At 43.3% G+C, this 18,288-nt stretch overlaps 1 protein-coding gene across 8 annotated transcripts; it reads left to right on the plus strand.

Moving 5' to 3' along the window:
* Positions 1 to 1,746: 1,746 nt before the first annotated feature.
* LOC105020033 (protein cordon-bleu) lies at positions 1,747 to 17,330 on the plus strand. Of its 8 annotated transcripts, none has more exons than XR_004575168.1 (10): positions 2,081 to 3,754; positions 4,275 to 4,383; positions 6,148 to 6,349; positions 6,438 to 6,660; positions 7,273 to 7,326; positions 7,447 to 7,922; positions 8,086 to 8,173; positions 9,267 to 10,678; positions 11,577 to 11,769; positions 13,028 to 17,330. XR_004575168.1 is itself a non-coding variant. In XM_020042084.2 (10 exons), the coding sequence occupies exons 1-10, from the start codon at positions 3,745 to 3,747 to the stop codon at positions 11,586 to 11,588; spliced, it is 2,391 nt and encodes a 796-aa protein (XP_019897643.2). In that variant the 5' UTR covers positions 2,082 to 3,744; the 3' UTR covers positions 11,589 to 13,021. The 8 variants fall into 8 exon arrangements, 7 of the variants coding, with proteins under 7 accessions (XP_034145747.1, XP_034145744.1, XP_034145745.1 ...); XM_020042084.2 differs by lacking the exon at positions 13,028 to 17,330 and having other exon boundaries at positions 2,082 to 3,754; positions 7,447 to 7,553; positions 7,749 to 7,922; positions 11,577 to 13,021; XM_034289856.1 differs by lacking the exons at positions 2,081 to 3,754; positions 13,028 to 17,330 and adding an exon at positions 1,747 to 2,064 and having other exon boundaries at positions 4,240 to 4,383; positions 11,577 to 13,021.
* The last annotated feature ends 958 nt before the right edge of the window (positions 17,331 to 18,288 follow it).

The following is an 18,288-nucleotide window of genomic DNA, read 5'->3' on the forward strand; positions in this document are numbered from 1 at the left end:
CAGGAGCTCACTGGCAGAGTACAGATTGGAAATGTCTAAGGCTTTTCATCGCTGTACGAATTCCTATATTTAAAATGAGGGTCAAAGTTCTGACTGAGCCCATATTGTTGCTCGTGGACGTCTGATCAGGTGATTGCACAGCACAGGAAACCTGTATGAAACAACGCGGGTCAGTCAAAACTTCCCGAGTTTCCTCTGAACTATTCAATAAACTGGCTTAAGTAAACAGTGCATTGAGATAACAAAAGGTGAGGTGGAGAACAGAGGAAAAGGAGTTCATGTCATGGCCCAAGTGTTGGAGTTACAAACGATTCCCTCACCCACAAATAAGAATATTTGCTGCCGTGTGCGAATGCTTTCAAAACGGTCGTACCACGTAATGTGCACCACTGTTATAAAGGTATATGTGTAGGTTGGCTTTTCTCGTAGATTTGCATTGTCAATCATTATATGACCGTGTGTGTGTGTGGTTGCTCATTTATATTGGTCTCTCCCACATGCCTTCAGGCAAACTCTAACCTGAGATTGGTTTCATTTGTTGATTGAGTTTTGTTCTTTTCACCACTTTCCCACAAAGGCTTTTGTGAAGCAGCCGTGCTGTTGTTGCAGCATGCACAGGGGCTCCCAGCTCAGCCGTGAAAGGCTACATTCGTCGACATGCAACCATCGTGGCTAACTGCAAGGCCGTTACAGCCACTATCAACAAACAAAGACAATAGGGCACACCCATCAATCTGCCTAGAAAAGGGCATCCTCAAAAACTAACTATCCAGGGAAGACGGCCACCAGTCATGGAGGCCAGTAGTCAGGGAGGCCACCAGTCAAGGAGGCCAGTAGCCAGGGAGGCCACCAGTCAGGGAGGCCAGTAGCCAGGGAGGCCACCAGTCAGGGAGGTCACATCTGTAACAACTTAAACGGAGGTGCGCCGTAGGCATCAGCTGTGTAGTGCACAATGTCCAGATGTTAGATGTCTAACTTTTCTTTGCCGATTCATTTATTGCTCCCAAATACAATAAGTTTCCTGCATCCAGGTAGAACATAGTTTTTAATCACAGTCAGGTGGCCTAACCATATCTAGGATACATAGATACCATATCTATATATATACACTACCTGCAGATGCCATTGTCACGGTCAGAAACGGCATTCACACCTGTCTGCATAGCCCCTCCTGTTTAAAAGCTGTCTGCCACCTGGTTTTACCAAAGTGTATTACAGCAAACCACACAAAGGCAAACAAATGGATAAATTGCTCTTACAGTGGCATTTACTGTGCTTCGGGGGAAATTCAATGTCTTGGCAATGTTCTTCTATCCTACCCCTGCTTGGTGCTTTTCAGGAACTTCAATCGAGATTTACTGTGGAACCTCCCAGAGACAGGTGTTTTTAACCTGAAATCATGTACAACCCCCCACCCCAATTAAATCCACCGTGTTTACCATGAAATGTAGCAAAGGCCACACACACTATTGTCTACCAACTGTTGCAGGGAATCCCCATTGTTTAACTACCAAATGAGATTACAAGATTACAGTGACTGTGGACATGTGTTCCCAGGCTTAAATTGATTAAACTCCCTCGTGGTGAATGGTTGCTACTGTATGTTGATCAACCCGGGCTGCAGAGGCACAGTCCATCTCCAGCCATAGCTCCTAGTCAGACCGTATGGTTGTCTAGAGTCTAGACCCCAGCAGAGCCTCTAAATGGTATTAAATGCTTAATACTCCAGCCTCCCTAAATCACAGTTTATTCCACAGGCTCAGGCGTCGATTGCCGTCCTCATCGCTGTGAAGCAATCCCAGACAATGACTTAAACTCAGGTAGAAATCACGCGAGGAGGAGAGACGCTTGGATTTACCAGGCTGTGGTCTGTGCAGGCTACGTGAAGACGGGACAGTATGATGTCAGAGTGCTGGGCGGGGCCAGAAGGTGTGATAGGCTATCTGCTAAACAAAGATTACAGTGCAAAGGATCTGCCCCCTCTCTCCCTCACTAGCTTTCCATTCATCAGTGTTGGGGAAAATGACAGGCACCTAGATGGAACATAATGCTCGGCACAAAAAGGTAAGAAAAGCGTCTTGGTTTCTCCTGTATTTGGTTGTGTAACTGAAGATCCGTTGGGACGGCGGCTTGGAGGAAGCTAATCCACCCTTGAAAGAGTAAAGCCTATTTTGGTCTGTATTAGCCAGCTGACCAACATGGCCCAGTCAGGGCTTCCTTAGACATAATAGGTTGAGTCAGGTTCAGTTTGGGCTCTTAGTCAGGGATACATTTTCCGATGTGACTTTATCATGCGTTTAATAGTTTAAATAAAGTTTCCTGACTACCACTGACATTAAGATGCGAGTTAGTGTGGTGACCGGGGAGAATTTGGTTTAGAGCAGTTAAAGCGTTGTGGACATTTCCATGCAGAATCCCAACTCTAATGTCTCAGAATTAGCAAGCAGAATATACATTTCATGACAAAATAAGCTAATTAGAAGTGTAACAGAGGTTACATGAAGTGGACAAGCCTACTGGGGAGACATGACCGCAAGTCAAATAATAGGTCAAAACTGGGTTTCTACATTTAAATAAAAGTATTGGAAACAGATACCTGTCAGTTCACTCTAAACACCAGGGACATTGTCCTTGATACCTAACTGAGGAGTATTTACCACTGTAGAAGTCAGAGTTAGTATGGATGTCAAAGGCATTAAAATATTGCAGATTTAATAAACCAAATATATCATAACATTTGTCTTTCGAGTGTTGGAATGTAGACAACCATGTCTTATTAGTTATATGTATTACATTATTGTAACAGTATGCAGAACATGACAATAAGTCACTTTATTTTGTGGCAATGCTCTTTCAATTTCTTTCTTTAAAAAGAATCGCTATAAAATAGCACTTCCATGAATGATAGCTGCATACCAACATATTCAAGAACATCTGATATCAGAATGTTTCAAAAAACAAAAGTATACAGACAATAATTGAGTAGGACATTGTAGATTTTACAGTCGGCTTTACAGAAAAGGTTTCAGGGTAAGCCAATGAAATGAGCTGGCATGGAAATTAAAAACATGATCTAAAATCTGCCTTTAAAAGACTGGAATACAAATAGCAAACAAACCCAATAATAATCCGCCCAGCCTAGCATGGTTGCTTCCTTACCAACTCATCTTCATAACTAACACTAACTCAGGGGACAGCATGGAGTGTCAAAACCTCTATATGCACTCCTAAAGTCCCTGAAATGCACTGATACTTGGCCACCTACCATAAATGCCAGAATTCATGCCGTTCCTTACATACACTGGTCAAATAAAGCCTATACACTTCACAATATATGGACTTATATAAAATATGGTTTAATTTGGGAAGCATCCATTTTGGAAAGCTCAGGCTGAGATTCATGTCAAATCGACTTCTGTAATTTAGCTGTTTACAGAAGGCCCCAGGATTTTCCTTCCAGAATGAGTAGAGATTAGGTATTCCCAAATAGGCCCATATATCTGGACATATTTACCCACCCATCGCACAGAACATCCCCAGAGCGTAGCAGTGTACATCGTGGTGATGAACAGTTACTCACAGCTGCCGAGGGAGGCATGCACTGATGAACTCACTTCTTCAAATACACTAGGCGTTGCCTCTTATCAACCCAAACTTCGAACGAAACTGGCGCAATATTGTTTCTGTGGGAATCATGGTGCAAAACATCAGGTCTTCTTCGACTACAGCGTTTCTTAAAAGCCGATGTTGTCCAGTAAGTAGCTTCATGGTTGTTATGTATAGTTGCAAACGACATGTAGGATGTAAGTACTTGGCAGTGACGTTCAGCAAATAATTATGTAGATTTTTTCAGTTTGCAAGCAATTAATTACAGACTGCGCGCGTGCGCAGAGTCAGCATCGTGTTATGTTGTGGACAATTGCAAATGTAAATGTATGCACTCTGTTTCTATACGTCTGTGGACGGAGAAAATAACGACTGGTTTTGTTTTTACACTACACATCCACATGTGTTTTTTGAGAACAAGAGGGGTGTTTATCTTTTCAGGACAAAGTAGCTTTTCTCCGGCATGCAAACTTCATCTCCAAAGAGTTTGTAGAGCAGGAGTCATACATTTCAAACTGGCATTAGTCTGTGTTGCACTTTTGGGCCCATTTTAGTAGACTGACAACAGCTTTACTTGATTTGGGGAATGGAATACATTCTGTTTATGGTGAAATTGCCCCTCTCTGTTTGGAGATACAGCTGAAGTCTAAGACCCCTGTCACATTTAGAGCCCCATAGAGGCTCCATGAACGAGAAGGAGAGCCCGCTGGAGAAGGAACATATTCTGACAGTACTTCTACCAGGAGGCCTGGAGAAAAGGACCACGGTGCATGGAAGGTGAGATGCATACAAGCATTAGAATGCATACAAGCATTAGAATGCATACAAGCATTAGAATGCATACAAGCATTAGAATGTTACAAGCATTAGAATGTTACAAGCATTAGAATGTTACAATCAGACATCAGAATGTTACAATCAGGCATCAGAATGTTACAATCAATTCTATATCAGAGGAATGCTAAAGACTAGGTTAAATAGTGTAAAAAAAAGTTGAATTCTGTGCATTCATTCTTCCATGGATTCATACAAGGTCAAACTGTGTACATGGAATGGATTCACAGAGATTTGAGAACGTTTTCCAAATGAATAATAACAAAATGTCGTGCACGCCTAAATACCACCCTGATTATTTTTCAAAGTGTCTAAATCGTTGCTGAATGTCTAACTCTTTATTGATTCTTTGTTTATGATTATAACTTTAAAAAGTGGTTTAAGTCATGCATTTCCCCCTTGGCCCTGGGATATGCTCTGCCCTGATTGTGTGGGCGTCAACACATGGACCTCTCCCCCTTGGGACTTAGGGCTCACCCATCAGTCCGGCTGAACCAGAACGATTCCTGTCTCCCACGGTCTCCGGAGATCACCAAGACATACTCATTTTTGGTAGCTTTAAAAGCCCCAAATCTCCCAGTCTACTCTGACCCGCACATCCATCACCGGGTCCGTTCTCGCATCCTCCATCCCCGTCGGGTTAGGGTATGCGCCCGCTCCCTGCGTTGGTGATGCACAGCATCAGCATACTGCCCCCATCAGGCCCTCTGTGACTCCAGGGAACGGAAGCGCTCAGGCGAGACGGCGGACGAGCCCTCCCAGCGCGGTTACCCCAACGTTCAAACGGTTGTCCGACGGGCGGACGTTACCGAAGAAATCCCGCCACCTGAAGAGTTTTTCCCCTCCACTGTTGCCCCCGGCAACCGGCCATCTGTCGCAGGGACTAATTAGACGGTGCTCCACCCATGATGCCTTGGGGTGTCGTTGGCACCATAACCAGTGTGTCGCCCAGAAATTCCAGCTAAACACCCAGGTTAGGTTTTCAAAAGACGAGCTGAGGGGGGTTGTCTTTTTACTTTCTACCTGGGCTTTGCTGCTTTCATCTTTTTTTTTTATTCTTAGAAAGTTTTTCACACATACTATGTGGTTCAGTTTTTTGTTTGTATCTTCACAGTACACCTGTGATGAAGTGTGTTTGTATCTTCACAGTACACCTGTGATGAAGTGTGTTTGTATCTTCACAGTACACCTGTGATGAAGTGTGTTTGTATCTTCACAGGACACCTGTGATGAAGTGTTTGTATCTTCACAGTACACCTGTGATGAAGTGTGTTTGTATCTTCACAGTACACCTGTGATGAAGTGTGTTTGTATCTTCACAGTACACCTGTGATGAAGTGTGTTTGTATGTTCACAGTACACCTGTGATGAAGTGTGTTTGTATGTTCACAGTACACCTGTGATGAAGTGTGTTTGTATGTTCACAGTACACCTGTGAAGAAGTGTGTTTGTATGTTCACAGTACACCTTGGATGAAGTGTGTTTGTATCTTCACAGTACACCTTGGATGAAGTGTGTTTGTATCTTCACAGTACACCTTGGATGAAGTGTGTTTGTATCTTCACAGTACACCTTGGATGAAGTGTGTTTGTATCTTCACAGTACACTTTGGATGAAGTGTGTTTGTATGTTCACAGTACACCTTAGATGAAGTGTGTTTGTATCTTCACAGTACACCTGTGATGAAGTGTGTTTGTTTGTTCACAGTACACCTGTGATGGACTTACTGGTCTCGCTCTGTGCCCAGTACCACCTGAACCCGTCTGACTTCACAGTAGAACTCCAGTCTGCCAATAGAAACGACATCGCCTGCAAACCCAGCTCCCTGATTGGAGCCATGGAGGCTGACCGGATCATCCTGAAACCTAAAGGGGTAGAGGAGAAGATAAGGAAACCGTATGTGCCTGAGGTAAATAAGAGATTATATTGAACACACACACACAACCCATCTTCATCCTGGATGTGTATATGCATCGAAGGGATTCTGTTTCCTACAGGCAACAGTACGACTGCTTGTTAACTATAAGAAGAACCACAAGGCTGTAGTGAGGGTCAACCCTAGAGTTCCTCTACAGCGCCTCCTGCCTACCATTTGTGAGAAGTGCGAGTTTGACCTTGAGTCCACCATCTTACTGAAAAACAACTCTGAAGAACCTTTGGACTTAACTAAGTCTCTCAACGACTACGGGCTGAGGGAGCTGCATGCCAAAGAAGCTGCCGGTGAGAGACGGTTGTTTATATGTGATATTGCTTGTCTGTTTTTGGTAACGACATGCTGTTTTCATAAATTAGCTAGTTTTATTATTTCCTTTGTATGTGTTTCAAAGGGGAATGACAATGACTATCTAAGATTTGTCAAGTTCATAAATCGCTTCAAGTTATTGTTGAACTGTCTCTTTATGCTCTCTCTTATTCAGGGAGAGCAGATTCGAGTCAACTGGTTACATTTCTCTTACCCCACTCGTGATTTGACAGAACTTCGTGAAATAACGATTATCTGTGTGAAAAACAAATGTTCTGTCACTGTGAAAACACAAAATTGGGCAGCCCCAATCTATTGTGGTACGTAACATATACATTTTATAGGATTAACGGTGTCAGGTTTTAGATTTGACCTTTTCTAACTTCACCTCCATAAACGTCTCATGGCATTTTGAGGAGATGATAGAAAACCAGGGACTTGAAAACCAAAGAAAACTTTTAAATCAGCGACTTGGACAAAACGTAGATATTTGTCATTAGTCCCCTTTAATGCCACTCTATCAGGGCTGTGTTGGTCCAGTTTGTGTGTGTTATATGAATGAAGGATGTCTCTCTCCTCTTCCTGAACAGTTGTCAGTCCAGCTGTCAGTCTGGAAGTGGTAATCACACCACCCCCACCAGAAGGTACATAACTTGACATCAGACATGTAAGAAACAAAAAAGAAACTATAATAATGGCACAGAACAAATTTCATAAGAATAATTAAGCGATCATTATCTTTGATTGCTAATTATTTCTCCTAGAAGCACAAGCAGCAGAAAACTCCAGCTTGCCAGATAAAGGGAAGAAACAGAAGGAGAACAAGGGATTGTTCAGTTTATTCAGGAGAATTAAGAAGAAACCTGATAAGGTCACATTTTTTTTACTCTTCTACAGCTTAGCTTTACTATTACAGTCAACCGTTATCTACAAACATGTTGGAATAGATGACACTCAACATGACTGCCGGTTGTCTTTGCTGGGCCAAGCCAGATTGGAGTGCGTGTTTAAAATGTTAGCGTGCCCTGATAAAGCTTTGCATTTTGCGGTCGGCTCTCTTCTCCAGGGGGTTTCTGGGAGTGCCCCGGCCTCACCGGGTTTGAAGAACCACAGGGTCACCAGTGTCAGCATGAACTCCCTGGGTGGCCCCTCCAACACCCTGCCAGCTAAGAAGAGACGGGCACCTCAGCCCCCCCTGGCAAGCTCTCGGAGTGTCCCGGCGAACCTCAACATACAGCCGGTGGGTGACTGGTGCTCAGAGATGAGGATCACAGTTTGTCTCAGTAGAATGTGAAAGCTTCCTGTCCTCTCCGGCTCTCTGCCATGGCCTCCGAAATCATTACGGGTCCGACTTCTTATGTCTTATCCCCCCCCCCCCCCCCCCCCCCCCGGCTGTTTCTCAGCCGACTTCTAGGAAGAAGAAGCGCGCCCCGCCGCCACCCCCCTGTGCTAACACGCGGAACCGGCCACTCCAGGGCCCTGAGGTCAAAGGTCAGTCAGGGTCCAAATACTGGTTGATTTTGAGTCTGGGCGAGGGGGCGGTGTGTTGAATGACGTTTTGTGTACGGTGGCACTGCTGCCCCCTACTGTTGGACATTTCGGAGGGTAGTGTGTTGGCTTCCCTCCTCCGGCTAGTCATCCTGGTTCCCTGACCGTTGCTTCCTCGGTGTGGTGGGGCTGATATTTGGGTAGCTTTTGGTGTTCCCGTGGGCGGTCATCTTTAATCCTGGCACTGGATCAGGGTTGAAGACCACCGTTCTAAAGCACTCTCCCCCTTTTTCTCCCTCCTGCAGACGGCGAGTGAGAGCTGTCCTCCTTCCCTCTCCTCTTCCTTTGTGCTGCTCCTCCTGCTTCTCCTGTTCCGTGGCGGCCTGTTCTGCCTCCTGTCCTCCATGTTTTGTTTTTGGGCTGTCATGGTTGTCCTATAGTTGTCTTCCTTCACCAGCTCTTTTTTTCTTGTTCTTGTTCTATTTGCTTTGTTTAGTTCTATTTGTTTCTATTGTTTATTGTCATTTAATGCTATCTGTGTACTTTATTTTACCTGGGTTTAGATGGTGGGTTTCTTTCATTTCTGCAATATGATCGCTGTGCCTTTTACAGATATGTGTTATTCCATTCCAAGTTCATTTTGGTATGAAACGGCTGTATGAAGGTATTTGGGTTTGTTGTGTTTCAACACTTTTTTTTTTTTTTTTCTATTTTCCTTTTCTACTCCCTAATTGTCATTTTTTCTACCTTGACACTTTTACTGTTTAATAAACTACAGCTGTTGATCTTTTCCAAGTTAGATATAACATTGTTCTTTACGCAAATAATATTTGTTCTTGTTATTTTACCAAAGTATACGTTTGATTTTAATAAAGTGCTCTTAAATTAGCCTGTCATTGTTACAAAACCTTGGTTTGCGCGTCTACACTGTTTTATGTTAATGTTTTAAAACTCAATCATGATTTTCGCACCAGGGCAACATTACTTCTGTAAGTCTTGCTGTTCAGATGTTTTGACTGCATGGCTACATAAATCAACACCCAGATTAGAGGAGGCTAATATCACATTCCTCCTAACAGTTTATCTCTCTCAACAGGGAACGAAGTGTCCCTATACACAGTGGAGGAGGAGGTTGGGGAGAGCCAGGGCCAGGACTCGCCGTCCTCAGCCTCATCCGAAAACAGCCCCAGCCCCCTGACCCAACCCCGATTTCCCTCGTCATCGTCCCCGACTACCCTTCGACCCTTCAATCCCTACCCCACAAGCCCTCCCCCACCCACCTCCGTAGCGGAGACGCTGACCCCGTTCCTGCTTTGTCAGACTCGGGCCAAACTCAAGCACCCGTCCCCCTCCAGCCCGAGGGAGGTGAACTCCGTCGTCGGGGGCCCGCCTGGATCCTCGACGCGGCCACAGGGCCTTCAGGAGGTCAGTCCCCTCCATCTGCTCCAGCTCAGGGCCAAGGTGTTGGGAGGGGCCTGGAGGAACCCCGGTCAGAGAGAGGGAATGACCACGTTCACCGTGGTGCCCCGCGCGCAGACTCCCAGGAGGCAACAGGGCCCTGGGGCGGACCTGACCCTGGGAAAGACCTCAGAACCACCTCAAACCGTGGATGAAACCCATAATGGGGTTCCAGACCCGGAATGGGAGGACCAGCAGTCAGTCAATGAGTGGTCTGAGGTCGAGGGACCCGGTCTGAAGCCTAATATGAAATCCAAGTGTTCTCCTCTAAGGACTCCAGAAGGTTCTCCTCTTAGGACTCCTGAAGAATCTACTGGCCGTGTTCTGAGTCCTCATGGTTTGTCTCGTTCTGTTGAGCTACACCAGACGGAAACGAATTCCCCTGTGGAACCCCACGGGGCGGAGTCACTTTCACCCATTCATGCTGAGGAGAGTCCGGACTCAGGAGTCCAAGTCCAGGAGGATTTGGAGTCCCTCTCAGAGGTGTCCAATCCGTATGGAACTGTCCTCTTTGCCCACACCGGTGATACGCCTGGAAATGAGATGATCTCACCTCCTCAACCAGAGAGCCGACGATCGTTCCAGGAGCCCAGCCCGATGTTGGAAGAAGATAAGGAGGGCGAAGAAGACCGTTTCTGTTTCCCTCCTCCTCCTCCCCCTCTTTGCCATAACAAGGAGGGAGAGGAGACGCATGCCACCCAGCCAATAGTGAGGCTTCCTGGGGGGCGAAACCCCAGCCCTCCCTCCTATCCTCCCCCTCACTCCCCTCTGCTGAGTCCTACCTCAAGTGTTCCAGCAGAGGGAGATGATTTGACCAACTTCCCGTCTCTAACCAAACCGAACATGATTCGTCTGACTCTGCCCACGCCGTACGTGCCTCCCGGCGCCTCCGGGTCCCTGGCCAGGAAGACGGCCATCTCGTCCTGCTTTGCCCAGGCTGTGGCTTCAGCCGTGCGGAGGGCACAGTCGTCCGCTCCCAGACGACCGACTGCAGACCCAGTCCCTCCCTCGGGCTCTTCCCACTCGTCGGCCGTGCCTCTATCGAACACGGTGAGTTCCTCGTTTTGTCCTGAGCTGCCAGCGGTGACATGCTGGCTAGTAACCAAACTGGAGATATTCTTTGGTGGTTTTTTTTTTCATCGCTGCAGATTATCGGCCCTGAGACTGATCCATTGTTGACACTGTTGTACTGTGATGTGAAGTAAAAAGCGGAAAATAACGGAGTGCGTAAGTATTCAACCGCTTCGCTATGACCTGTTAGAGCTGTGGTCCTGCTGATCACGCAATTAGCTGAACGGAGTCCGCCTGAGTGTAGTGTCCTGAAGGTGTTTCAAAAGCTGTGCTTCTACCAAATATTGACCAAAGGGGTCAATACTTATGCAATCGATCTATTTTGTTTTTTGTATTTGTCAATAAATTCATGACAATGTGAAGTTTTATCTTTCACTTTGACATTACAGGATTGATCAGTGGCAAATTATAAACGATATCCTTTCATATTTCATGTTGTAACACAATGAAATGTGGAGAAGTCCAAGGGTGGTGAAAATAAAAACTTAAATCATGAAATCTGCCATTCTGACCTGTCATTGTGAACTCTGTAAACCTCTAGTTTTGTTCCAGAGTTGAACTCTCTACACAGGACAGGAATAAAAGGTGTTTTTGTATACGGCATTCATACAGTGCCCTGTTTCGTGACGGCAACATCATTTCTTGTATTTAATGACGACATAAATCTTTGTAAACATCCTGTCGGTTTGCTAGATCTTTGTGGACACCTTGACGTTTGTCTGTTATCCCCGTTTGCACGCCTAGTGTCCGTGCTATTTTGACGGCGACATTTGGTGTGGCCCTGAACAATACCTCAGTGAACAGGCGCTCAAAATCAGTGCGACCTGCTGGAGGAAGAACCTAATCTAAACTGGGGATATTTTTGTCTGCTCCACAGGGGTCAGAATGACTGCCCAGTACGTCTGTGAGCAAAGTTCCTGTTTAGGGTGAGGCAACCTACCGCAGAGCCAGAATGACCTTACTGTGACTCTGCTCGGAGGTCAACTGGCACATTACGAAGAAGTCTGGACACCTGTTTTGCAGTCAGCTCAGTGTATGAACAGTCTTTGTAAACTATGTTTATCCAACAGGTAATGTTCTTTTCATTGTTATGCTACAGTACAGTACATTTTTTATTTAGATATTGCGCTAAAAAAAATATTAATTTGAGGCTGTGCTGCTATTTCTGTTATTAACAACAAAAACAATTTAAAAAAAAATTTTTAGGAATTTCCTGTTGTCTTTAATGCGTCTCCTTATTTAGTGCTAAAATGTGCCAAGAAAGTGACAAATTAATAACAATATATAATATGGCATCTCAGGTATTACGTCTGTTTTATTGCCAAGGACAGAACTCTGAATACCATGTAAATGTCTTCTTTCTGAGTGAATAGCACTTACATATGTCAGTTATGCCTGACTTGAATGTTGATTGGCTGAGAGCTGTGGACTATCAAAAAGTATATTATGGGTATTACGTTTTTTGTACTATTCTAATTTCATTGCCACCTCAGGTGTCAAATACACTTATTTTTTGTTTTACTTTAAATTTCCACTGGAGGGCAGTAGCTTACTGTTCTTAAATGGCTGGGGTTTGTGATCAACACTTGATAACGTTATGACGGACATTTAACAAAATCAAAATGAGTTTATTGATTATGATTTGCTATTCTATGAATGAAATATATTAGGTTGAACAAAATATATACATACTATGTCAATGAACATAATGCATGAGGTATTAAACATTTAATGAGTAACTTAATAGCTTTTTCCATCAACAGTAGACATTATAGAGTCAGTCAATAAAATAAAGATAATAATAATAAATAGAGTAGTAAGAATAATAATAAGGACCCAAACACTGCAATATTTTAGTTTGTAAAATTGTTTGGTAGTAAATAGTAATATAGTCCATATGATAAACTATAGGAAGTCTGGTAGAAGCAGAACAAGAATCTATGTGTGTGTGTGTGTGTTTGTGTTTGAGTGTGTAGTCAGTCAGTCTCATTCAACTTGTCCCCAAGCCTGCTGTTGTGAGATCTCCGAAGAACAGCACCTGGCTGGGGTGTGGAGGTCATTCTTCAGGCACCACTTCAGACAGACCGTGCTCTTGACAGAAACCCAGTTTACAGTGTTAAGTAGTACAGTGTTAAGTATTAGTGTTAAGTACTGTCCTGCAAACCAACTGTACCAGGGTAGCCAGACAGTCAGGCCAGTGGTCAAAGCCTCACACCCCCAGACTTAGTCGGAGTTGTAGGATAAACTGCTCTCTGCCGCCGTCCCTCACACCAGCTGAGAATGGAGGAAAGATGGGAGCCGACCCCTGACACTGTCGTGTTTCCACAGCAATCCTCTGTGTGGGTGGGTCCTAACCCTCAAGGGCAGCAGCGATGTCACACGGCTGTTGTCATGGAGAATGCCATTATCACCCCTAAGGTAGAGCTACGTCTCCACATTGAAGGGGAAAGAAGGACACACGTGTACACACACACGCACACACGCTCACATACACTGAACTGAAGCTACCTAAAGACATCCAGTACAAGTGACAACTCTGGCATTCTCCTTCTTGTGATGAAAGGTTGCGTTTCAACCCGAGTTATGATGTCACATCCTGTCAGGTGACTAAGCAAACATTCAAGGCAGGAGGTGAATCTCATTGGGTGTCCAGCACTGTGTATTTCCGGGAAATTAATATTGGGTCTGTCATATACATCACAGCTGCACGGTCATCACAGGCCATTAACAAATACTTTGATTAAAACCGAGCCTTTCACATGAAGATGCTGTCCTGTATCCATCCAGGGGCTTTTCTCTTTGAACTTAGATACACACACACACACACACACACACTCACACACACTCACACACACGTTGTGGCATGTAAATATGATCTGCCTCTAGTTGGCTACAACACTACTAAAGCCTGTTGTTAGTTTACACTGATTTGGTTTCTGGCATTTGTCGTTGAAATGAGAATGCATCAATGCACAAGCAGAAGTGAACCCCAAGCCTTTGGTACACACAGTATAGTGGGCCTATTTGGGGTGGCCCTTGGCATGGTGAACAGCATTATGGCCTAAAAACCTGGTTGCCTCTGTAACGAGACTGACATTTGTCCTCAAGTAAAAGTACTCTGCTGTGTTCTCCAGTTTTGGGACATTCCAAAGGAAGAGCTAAATGACCAGGTGAACAGAGTTCATAACTAACCAGTAGCCCCTGTAAATTGATAATTTACACTCTTCATTTAATTGATCACTGGTTAGTTTTGAGCTTCATTTACCTGGTTACTTAGATCTTAATTAGATACTCCCCTAAATTAATGAACAAATCCGAGCCCAGTTGAGTACATTTACTTTGTACTTTTTACACCTCTGCTCAAGAGGATTTAACTTTGTAACTGCAAGTCAATTAACCCCAAGCACAGAAATCCACAAGTGAACTACTGCTGAAGCACAACATTTTGCAGTGGCCATATCAGTCTTCGCACTTGAATCCCATTGAAAACATTTGGTTTATATTGGAGAAGGCCGTCTATGGTATTCTTCCAGATCAATGAGATTCCAGGATCTCAAGGATCTGGAAGGATTCTGCATGGAAGAACAGCATAAATGACGAAAGGAACAGGCTCAGTCTTGAGGAGGGAAACAAGGAAGCAAATACTTTTGTCACTTATTTTTGGGTTGAAACACAATTTAACTTTTTCTAATTTAACTTGGGCAATTTCAGATGAGTCTCTTGAATCATTATTAAAGAAGTAGTAGTTCATAGCACCCTGTCGTTATTACTCGTCATGGTTACATATACTGTGTATTAAAACATAGAATTGGGACCCGTTACTAAGAAAGAAACTGTGCGTGCTTTGGATAAATTACATCAAGATGGAGTACGTAATGAACAGGCAGCCTTGTCACTTGTGGGAAGCATTGAACGGCTGTGGGAGAAGAAATGTCTGTCTTTATATCCGTCAGGTTTGTACATTTAATACCGTTATGGCTCAATTTCTCGTGCTACTGATTACAAGTAACATAATCCCATCTTAAACTATTTTTCAAACACACACGCATCTGACATGTTTTCATGTCCACTGTAACTACAATGGAACTTCCCACACAATAATTGTTAATTCGCACTTATATAATACTGTTTATGTATTTATTCTGTCATCTGTACATATATTTACATATAGAATTTTTTTCAGCTATTCAATGTGTGTGTATTCAGTGTGATTTAACAGAATACTTAGGGCTGATAATGTAATGGAGATTTTGATCTTAGGAGTGTTTCTGTGTTGGTACGACCTCCTGTTGGTGTGTGTGTGTGAGTGTGTGTGTGTTTTCTGGAGATACAAGCAATCGATGAATAACCCACAGCGTTGTTGTCCTGATCATACTGACTAGCTAGCTGGTGGAGGAGAGGGGCAGATCAGTTCTCTACTCTAGAGCTCCACCTGGGGACTAACCCCACCCTCAGATAGAGATGCAGGAGAGAGAAGTTTAGCACAGCCAGAGGGGCTGTTGTGTTGGGAAACAAATGCGGGGGAGAACATGTTTGACCTTTGACCTGGAACATGTATTCAGCTGATCCCCTCTGCTTGGGAATATTGGGAAATCAGTTTGTTCCATGTAATGCGTACTGTCAGGATTTATAGTGGTGCTTTTTGTATGACTATTAGGGAAATGACACAAGGCTTGCTGACAAAAAAATGGATTCTGGTAAATCTTATTTTCACATGAAAATATTTTTCAGGCCTAAAATGAATTTGAATAGCTGGCAAACGATTTACAACCATTCACTATATATGTGAACCACATGGGGTCAGCTGTTACAAAGCTAATTGTTCTTGTGCTTCTCAGTGAAACTGGCATTCATCATTTTCAGCTCGGAAATTGTTTCTCCCTGGAATAAACACTACATCAACAAACAATGTATTGTAGCTACTGTAATATAGGACTCTGGCTTATTAAATGTATTTGTATCTTTATATGTATGTAAAATATTTTTCTACAGCAAAACGTAAATCCTAATTATTCAAACAAATCTATTAATTTGACCTTCAATTTGGACTGTGGACTTCATAATTAACAACCAGCTGTCTACTAGATGTCTATTTTTACTGACTTTGGGCGTTGATGGATTATTTTATTTTTTACCTAACAGGGGGATTTGTGTTTTTCTAAAATGTTGCATTGGTAATTTACATCTTGAAGCAGATGCATATCATGTGTATCAGTTTGACTGAATGCCTAAATCAGTAAAACAGAGTAATACATTTTTTTATTTCTACAGATTGTTGGAATAGTTGAGTTATTCCCAACTATGACTCCATTTATGAAATGTCAGACTCTCAAGATAACTTACACGTCTTCTGAATCCAAATACAAAGATGTGTAGGTCTTGTTAAAATGGATGAAGAAATAGAGAAGCTTTATTTGTCCCACTGCGTTAATTTCACTTGAAAGTTTTCCCTTATATTACTGTTCTTATGTTGTGTACTCACATGTCTAGAATCGAAATGCCTTTGTCCAGGTTGTCTTTGAAATTGAGAATTGATCAAATTAAAAATACATTAAACAAAAGAAACGTTAGGAGTATCTGCTAATTATATGGGTTGGATCACTGCAGAGCCCTGAATCCATGTAACAGTATATTAAACAATAATGTATAAATATTGACTTTGTCAGACCCCCCTGCCTTACCCAGATCCTCCTAAAGGTTTGGCAGCTTGGGCAGTGATTATTTATTTTTATTTTATTTTTTCAAATGTGGCTCCCTTAACCACCACTGGTAAAGCTCAAGATAAAATATGATACATTCATTTAGCAGTCAAGTGTTGTGTGAGTGGAGCCCTAAGATCTTTCCAGGGTGTTGATTCATCTTCTCAGGGCAGCCTGCCTTTCTAACATCATGGATAGGGAGGGGCTACGCATCTTCTAAAGGGAAACTCTGCCTTGATGTCAACTGGTCAAGTCTGTTTATATTGTTGCTGCCCTAGCTAACATGTTCCTGTCCATCTTATTGGCACTCATACCGAAAAATATCAAGGAAGAGCTGCACTTCATGATCAGACCAGAGACTAGGGGCCAGTTCTCTACTAACACTGAAATGCTTGCTGACAAGCTTGAATCCAAAATAAATGGCAACAAAATAAAACATTAAGTACATTTTATTAAAATACTCAATGAAGATTGATGGTATTTACTAGATGTTTTTTCAGAAAATGCAATTTGATCAAGATCAAAGAATCTAGATTGTGGATATTTGGCAAACTACAGTACTGTCAGAGGTAGGTTTCAATGTTTTTTAACCAACAAGAAAGCTAGGTTTGACAAAAAATATAAATCTTTGGGCCTGTTTCAGAAAATAACTAAACTGTGTTGAGTAGGGACAGAACAACACTATTCACTCAGATTCGAACCGTCAACCTTTCATTTACTGGTCTAAAGCTCTTGACTACTAACATACCCTGGCACACCTGTTTGAGCAGGCATACATTTGCGATCGATTGGACAGGTTGTGGCACGTCATCTACACTGTTAAGCACTTTTTTGATGCTTCCCAATATGTTACCTTAACTCCCAGGGGAATAGCCCCGGATATCAAACAGACCAAAAAAATATAATAATAAAAAAATATCTGATCTATTCATCTATAATTCCGATCGCGCGTTATGACAATGTAGACGTGTAGGCCACTAGCGTGCACATCGAAATGTTCCACATGTACATTCAAAACCCTGTACTTTCTGTCTCGGGCGGGGCGGGAGGGCGGGCTAAGCCCCGAATGTATTGTGATCCTAGCGACGCCTCTGCTAACGGCTAGCTATGCTGCAGTCAATAAAACATGATAAACCTTTGATTTTATCATTTAATTTCTAACCCTAACCCTTTTAAAATGCTGCATCTTAATTGTAGTACACCTGCACTTTTTAAATCAACACTCAATCCACCATTCTAATGTGATCAAGATAATTCAGACTTTGGGGATAAAAACTACCCAACTCATTACCTTTTAGTTTTGAAATGAAAGACTTGCATGAAGTCCTAGGAGCCCTGATCTAAAGTGAGACTGGATTACCAAATCTTATCCCTGACTGGAGGAGCAGAATCCTCATAGGCCAGAGCGTGGGCTTGGCTAAACCCAACATGTTTGTGCCCTTCTGATTGGCTAATAGTATAGTTAGGTCTTTCTGTTACGTCTACACAAACACCCTGCCAAGACTAACGGAGGTTGTCAGTCTAGTGAATTTGTGATCAGGCGCAGGCCAATCTGACTGACATCTGGTCTGGTGGGACATCTAGTCTGGTGGGACATCTAGTCAGGTGGGACATCTAGTCTGGGGGAAAAAAACAAAATGGCTTGGCGCGAAGGCAAAGAAGGAAGACATGCGTGATCTTCAGTTCCAGTCGCTGCGTCCGGGTCAATGATGACAGGGTCGTAGGTACAGTTGGATGTTACGAAATTAAGGAGGGAAGGCATTTTGAGCGGGATGAAACTGGGAGTACAGCATGTAAAAAATAAAGAGAGGGAGAGAGAATGTGTGTGTGTGTGTGTGTGTGTGTGTGTGTGTGTGTGTGTGTGTGTGTGTGTGTGTGTGTCCGCGTACA

Source organism: Esox lucius, chromosome 22 (genome assembly GCF_011004845.1).
Source record: "Esox lucius isolate fEsoLuc1 chromosome 22, fEsoLuc1.pri, whole genome shotgun sequence".
In the NCBI taxonomy this organism is placed as follows: Eukaryota; Metazoa; Chordata; class Actinopteri; order Esociformes; family Esocidae; genus Esox; species Esox lucius.

Excerpts from the sequence above, each read along its gene's own strand:
- LOC105020033 (XM_034289851.1), top strand. Across the intron at positions 6,350-6,437 it reads GGAAACCGTATGTGCCTGAG|GCAACAGTACGACTGCTTGT; the intron begins GTAAATAAGAGA and ends TGTTTCCTACAG. Across the intron at positions 7,327-7,446 it reads CACACCACCCCCACCAGAAG|AAGCACAAGCAGCAGAAAAC; the intron begins GTACATAACTTG and ends TATTTCTCCTAG.